The 7,179-nt window shown below is 36.5% G+C and overlaps 1 protein-coding gene and 1 pseudogene across 1 annotated transcript; both read left to right on the forward strand.

Annotated features, from left to right (window-relative positions):
• Positions 1 to 3,362: 3,362 nt before the first annotated feature.
• LOC146904126 (glutathione S-transferase T2-like) lies at positions 3,363 to 4,733 on the forward strand. The gene is given in 2 exon segments (XM_085726372.1): positions 3,363 to 4,138; positions 4,140 to 4,733. Coding segments are annotated over 2 exon segments (1,191 nt in total). The 5' UTR covers positions 3,363 to 3,457; the 3' UTR covers positions 4,650 to 4,733.
• Positions 4,734 to 5,269: 536 nt separating this feature from the next.
• Positions 5,270 to 6,768, forward strand: LOC146904127 (uncharacterized; annotated as a pseudogene).
• The last annotated feature ends 411 nt before the right edge of the window (positions 6,769 to 7,179 follow it).

Below are 7,179 nucleotides of genomic sequence, written 5' to 3' on the forward strand. Positions count from 1 at the left end.
GAGAGAGAGAGAGAGAGAGAGAGAGAGAGAGAGAGAGAGGATAGTGGGTCTGCAACTTCAGGCCCATGCTTCTAGGAAATCTGCTTGATTTATTTCAGAGGACATGTTATCTTTGATGCAAGATCTCCTTTTGCTTTGCTTGCTAACTAACTTTTCACCAACTACGCTGTTCATAGTTGAAGCATGCGCAGACATGAACATTCTGATCATCAGAATGTTCCATTTGTTCTTACTTTAGGATGATTTGTAAGACTAGCTTTTAATGTAATTAATCCTAATAGTAAAGACATAACTGAAGTGCAGTGAATGCAACATCTAGGATTAAATTCTCATTGGAATATTCCTACCTAGTACTTTAATTTTCATAGTCTTGGATGAACATTAAAGATCCTTTTGACATAAATCCTTGTTCATGCCTTTATTTGTTGATAGATCCATGCAGATGTACTTTTCTGGACCTTTTATTCATGTCAAGTGTACTTGCATGTTCTTCAAGTTCTTGATGAATCTGGGTTTGCTTATGAACACCCTTTTGAGCTTTCATCAGAACGTTCTGATCAACTGACTGATCAACATTCTGAACTAACTTTCTGAACTCAGAGTTAGTTCATGAATTCAAATGTCCTTTGATTTGGTATGATTTATACATGTTCCTGTCTTAGTAAAACACTCAAGAGCACAAGTTAAATACCAAGGAATTAATCAAAGTCCATTTAATCCTTTAATCATTAAAGTTTATTATCTTTAAAATTAATTAGGGATTTTTCCTCAACAATCTCCCCCTTTTCGAAGATGATAAACTTATGATTTAGGATTATGGATTTTGATTATATATGAAGAATTTCAGAGCTTTAAAAAATTTATTTTAATGTTCCCCCTCATTTTTATAATCCATTATGAGTTTTTAGAAGTTTTAAAAGCTCCCCCTCATTTTCATAATCCATAGCATAAATAAAAATATGCAAATTTGAACCAACATCAATTTTCATTCATTAATATCATTCATGAAGTACAATTGTATGATGAACATGGTTCAAAAACAAAAAAGAAATTCAAAGTACATATGATCATGCAAAAGATGAAGTTTTATAACTTCAATAACTATTGATCAGTAGCCTACTTAGGGCCTAATACTTAGAAAACTTCAGACATAAAATCCTAAAGCTTCTCTTCCTTTAGTCATCAGCAAAAAAGATAGGGAGTAGGACCAGAAATGATTCAGGGAGTTGAATCCCCAGAATCTGATGATGGTTCAGCATCAAAGATGGATTGATCAGCAAAGGTTGGTCCAGGAATGGCTAACCCAGGAGCATGAACTTTTACAGTCCAATCAGCCAGGGCACACACAATTTTCTGAGTTTTGGTAGAAACTCTGAGAGCCCTAGCAACCATTTTCTCAGCCTTTGATGGCTTAGCATGTGCAGTAGCATGAGAAGGTTCAGATTTCTCTCTGTTGGCTGTGACAAAAGTGTTCAAAGAGTCAAACAGGGCAGACATGTTTGGAAGCTTTTGAGTGGTTCTGGATTGAGGTGGTGGTGGTGTAGATGATGGAATGGTGCTTGGTGTTGGTAGAGAGGACACCAGATACTAGCTAAGTCCAACAGTAGACCCCATGGTTGATGTTGACAGATTGACAAACTGAGCATGTTCCATGTTCTGATCAGAGGGAACATTCTGATTAACCTGAACATTCTGACCAGGTTGAGCAAGAAGCTGAACTTCCATAGAAGGCAAAGATCCTGAATCCAATGGATTGGGATCTGCTGACAGCTGCTCAACAGGTGCAGAGGGAACATTCTGATCTCCTTTTTCTTGAACATTCTGATCAGTGTTGTTTTGAACATTCTGATCAGTTGGCTGAATGTTTTCTCCTTGAGCATCTTGAAAGATCTCATTGTAGAGATCATTTGTAGTGTCTTCAATGTTGAGGTCAAAGTCAGAATGACCTTCAACAATCTCTTGTTCCATCTGAACTTCTTCATCAATCTTCATTTGTTTACTTCCAAAAGAGTTAGATACTAGGATCTCAGCAACTTCCCTAGTATTTTCATCAACACTCTGAGCTTCAGGCTCAATATTTTCTTCAACTCTTAAATCTCCAGAAGGTACTTCAACTTTCTGCTGACCTTCAGCAGATTCTCCAACATTCTCAACAGCTTTCCTAGCAAGCATGGCTTCAAACTCTTGAGTGCTTGCTTGAACCAGCTCTCTTGCATGTTCAGCAATGTTGGCAAAGACTTCTTGAGCTGAAGTAGGTTTCCCTTTCTCATTTTTTGTGAGAACTTGATCCAATGTCCTTCTTGGCAGGCTTGTCAGACTTCTGTCTCTTCCTGACTTCCTGAACTTTCTGATCAGCAAGTCTCTTTACTGATCCAGTCTTTTGAGGAATGGGCATGTTGGAGGAAGTGAGACGTAGTTGGCTTATGGTTTTAGCTGTGAATTTCATGAAGGTATCCTGACCTTCTTCCCCATCTAGAGAAATACCAACAGATTTGAAAATGGGTGCCAGATGCATCCCATATGATCATTGGCAAATATGGAAAATTGAAAAGAAAAGAAAAAAATCTTTCTTCGTTATTAGCAAAAATAGATGAGAATAATTGCACTAAGCAAAATAATTGGATGAACATGTTCAAGATCTGATTAGAATTAGTTTCACTAGGATATGTTGAAATAACAATCTTTATAGCAATAATTGAGATTAAAATCACATAAATGAGTATTTCACTATTATGAAGGTTTATGGGTGATATTTATAATTTTTTCAATTTTCTGAAATTGAAGGTGTGGATTTTTATTTTAAGAATGGAAGGTGATTTAGAAAACATGACCTTCCCAATATTTGATAATATAATAAGTTTTGATTGATTTTTTATTTTAAATTGCAGCAGGTTATAGCTGCCAGCAGTAGGTAAAAGTTGGACTTTACTATGGTGGGAAAATCTTTCTCCTACCCACCTTAAATGCCACCCCTAAAATGTTAGTGTAAGACCACTTACAATGGGTTATTGAATCCCATATTCAATATGTTTAAACCATTGGAGTGCCCTTGTTGAATATCACTTGGAGGAAAGAGATGGTGAATTGATTCAATAAGTTGAATTGCTGTGCGGAAGGACACGTGGCGACGCGTGAATGGACCAAAATGGCGCGTGCATGTCACGCGCCGACAGGGGAGGTGAGCTGCAGGGAAAACGGTGGGAGAAAGAGAAAGTGATAAAAATAATGACACGTGGCTTGCTACGATTGGCTGCTTGGATTTTTATCTTCTTAATAATTTGGATTCAATTATTTCATTGCAAATAATTTTTTTTTTTAGCAAAATTCGTGATTTTTTTTCTCTCTATAAATAGAGACTTGGATCATTTCATTTGGACACAGAAAAAAAATCAAGTTTTTCACTCTCTTAATCTCATTATTAGTCTTTCTTTTAAAGTTTTAGTCTTTGATTAGTGAAATGGATCCCAATAACAATCAATTCAACACCCAAAATTCTTCTGATTACCCATTTAGCTACCAAAATCCCAACAATTATCAACACCCAAATCAATTTCTCAACCAACATCCTCAAAACCCAAATCAATTTCCCAACCAATATCCTCAAAACCCAAATCAATTTCTCAACCAAAATCCTCAAAACATGCCTAATTTTGGTTTTGCCTCAAATTTCAATCACTCATCCTCTGTTCCAAACAACTTTCATCCATATTCTAGATCTATGATGGGATATCCATCTCAAACACCCCCATTTAATGGTTATATGCCGATGATGAATGAAAATTTTAGGAGTCTTGGTGAATATCCTGAATTTTCATCACAAATAAATCGTGGTGGAATGACAAGAGACAATGAAGTCACTCCAGAGGATACAACTCCTAAGAGCAAGAAAAACCCCCAACCATCATGGAACACTGAACAAAATTTGGTGTTAATTAGTGGATGGATAAAATATGGAACATCCAGTGTTGTCGGGAGAAACCAGACAAGTGAAGCATATTGGGGTAAAATTACTGAGTATTGTAATGATCATTGCTCATTCAATTCTCCACGCGATGTCATTGCATGCCGAAACCGTTTTAATTATATGAGCAAATTAATAAATAAATGGGTTGGTGCTTATGATACCGCTAAGCGTCAGCAAGCAAGCAAGCGGTTGATCGGAAGATGATGTTTTGGCAAAAGCCCAGGAAATATATGCATGTGGGAAGAATGGTAAATTTACTTTAAAGGAAGAATGGTGCGCTCTCCGTGATCAACCACGTTATGGCAGTCAAGTAGGAGGCAGTCAAGTGGGAGGAAATGTTGGCTCAGGTAGTAGTGGATCTAAGAGATCTCACGAGGACTCTGTAGGATCTAGTGCTCGTCCAATGGGAAGGGAGGCAGCTAAAAAAAAAGGAAAAAAGAAAAGCAAGGACGCTGGCTTGGAGGAGGTGGAAAAGGAGTGGGTTCAATTCAAAGAAATGAAGGTGCAAGAGATGGAACACTTTAAAGAGTACACCGAAAAAATGGAAAAGTACACCGCAGTGCAACAAGAGAAAAACAGATTGAAGAAAATGGACATGTACATAAAGTTAAGTTCCCAAGAGCATCTCGATGACAGGAAAAAAGATATGTTGAAAAACTTGGAGCGTGAGCTGTTTGGAAATTAATTTCACTAATATTTGTTTGTATTCGGTCAAAATTGTCAGTGTTGTCTAGTCCCCAGTGTTTACTTTAATAATTGTCAGTGTTGTCTAGTCCCCAGTGTTTACTTTAATAATTGTCAGTGTTGTTTAGTCCCCGTGACTTATTTCACAAACTATTTGCTTTAATAATTATGCATACTATTTGCCCCGTGACTTATTTCAAAAACTTTAATTTCCACCACACACTATCTCCACATACTATTCTATACGTGACTTATTTCATAATTATGCATACTATTTTCACATACTATTCTATTTGTCAGTGTTGCTTTAAATAATTCACTCCAATATCACAAATCTCCCCGTGCTACTTTAATAATTCACTCCAATATCACAAATCTATTTGTCAGTGTTACATCCACTATTTGTCAGTGTTACATCCACATTTATAATTCACTCCCCGTGCTTTAACAAACACTTTAATAATTCACTCCCCGTGCTTTAACTATTTGCTTATATATAGGGACTTGAATAACATTCATATCTACTTCCAAATCTATTTGCCACTTGAATATTGTTTAAACTATTTCCTTTCTCAAATTGCATTCATATCCACTTCCAATATCTACTTCCAAACACTATCAATGGATCCTTTTGGTTTTGATATGGAAGCCTACTTCCAAAAACGTGATGCTGAAGACACTTATATGGTCAACCGATTTATTCAGCGTCGAAAAAAACTAGAGGAAGGTAGTGGATTAGGTAGTGGATCTGGTAGAAGAAAATATTTAAATAGAGATCATGCAGAAGCTAACCAAAGACTCATTGACGACTACTTTGCCAATGAGCCTACATATGACGATGCAATGTTTCGTCGTCGGTTTTGGATGCAAAAACATGTTTTCCTTCGAATCGTTGAAGACCTTTCAAGTAGTGATAACTACTTCACCCAGCGAGTTGATGCCACCAACAAAGAAGGTATATCACCCTTAGCAAAATGTACCACAGCAATGCGAATCTTAGCATATGGTGTGGCAGCAGATGCGGTCGATGAATACATCAAAATAGGAGGTACTACAACATTGGAGTGCTTACGTAGATTCTGTAAAGGAATCATATGATTGTATGAGCAAGTGTACTTGAGAGCACCAACCCAAGATGACCTTCAAAGAATACTCCATGTTAGTGAAATGCGGGGGTTCCCAGGGATGATCGGGAGTATTAACTGCATGCACTGGGAGTGGAAAAATTGTCCTAAAGCATGGGAAGGTCAATTTACTAGGGGGGTAAGGGAACACCACAGTTATTCTTGAAGCAGTTGCATCTCATGATCTATGGATCTGGCATGCCTTTTTTGGATGTCCAGGAACGTTGAACGATATCAACGTTCTAGACCGATCACCGGTGTTTGATGATGTGAAACAGGGAAAGACTCCAAGGGTGAATTTCTTTGTGAATCAACTTCCCTATAATATGGCATACTATCTAGCTGATGGTATCTACCCTTCTTATCCAACTTTCGTCAAATTAATTAGACTTCCTCAAAGTGAACCCGATAAGTTATTTGCAAAACAACAGGAGAGCTGTCGAAAGGACATCGAACGTGCTTTTGGAGTGCTTCAAGCTCGATTTAAAATCATCTGTGAACCAGCTCGCTTGTGGGACATAGCCGATTTGGGTATCATCATGAGGTCATGCATCATATTACATAATATGATTGTTGAAGATGAAAGAGATACATATGCTCAACGTTGGACCGATTTTGAGCAATCTGAGGGAAGTGGATCTAGTACACCGCAATCATACTCGACCGAGGTGTTACCCACCTTTGCAAATCATGTGCGTGCTAGATCCGAGTTGCGTGATCCAAATGTTCATCACGAATTGCAAGCAGATCTCGTGAAGCACATATGGACAAAGTTTGGAATGTTTCGTGATTGAAGATGATTTGTATCGGACTAAATAAATTAGTTGTGTTTTGTGTGCTTGTTTGTTGTCTTGCATTTTAAGCTATTTGTGTGTCGCGTGCTTAGTTTGTTGTATTGCATTTTAAGTTAAGAAAAAAAATTATTTAAGTAAATATTGTTTTTAAAAAAAATTAATTGTATTATTTTAATTTAATTTAAATCGATAATTATAATTTTATGTAATTATAAAAACAAAAATTAAATAAGAATAAGAAATAAAAAGTGGTGGGGTAGGGTGTTGAATGTTTACCATTGGAGTGGTAAAAATTGAATGGGTGTTGAATTAAGAGAGAGAAAATGATGTGGAGTGTTGGGAATTGAAAAAGTGGGTGTTGAAGGTTATTGAAATTTTTTTCCCATTGTGCATGGTCTAAGGGTTAATTTTCTTATCCAAATTGGTTCATACTCAAAGCACCATAAACAATGTCATAAAATAGATAATATTAAAACTTATCAATCAAAAAGAATTAAGAAAAATACATTCAAGTCATATGCTTCAAAGTAAGGTTCACACACATCTAATTCACAATAAAATAATTTTAAGTCAATCATCAACCACATGTATACAAAAGACTCAATGCAATTAT

This window comes from Medicago sativa, chromosome 7, assembly GCF_051527215.1.
Source record: "Medicago sativa cultivar Bolivia chromosome 7, Bolivia_mono, whole genome shotgun sequence".
Lineage (NCBI taxonomy): Eukaryota > Viridiplantae > Streptophyta > Magnoliopsida > Fabales > Fabaceae > Medicago > Medicago sativa.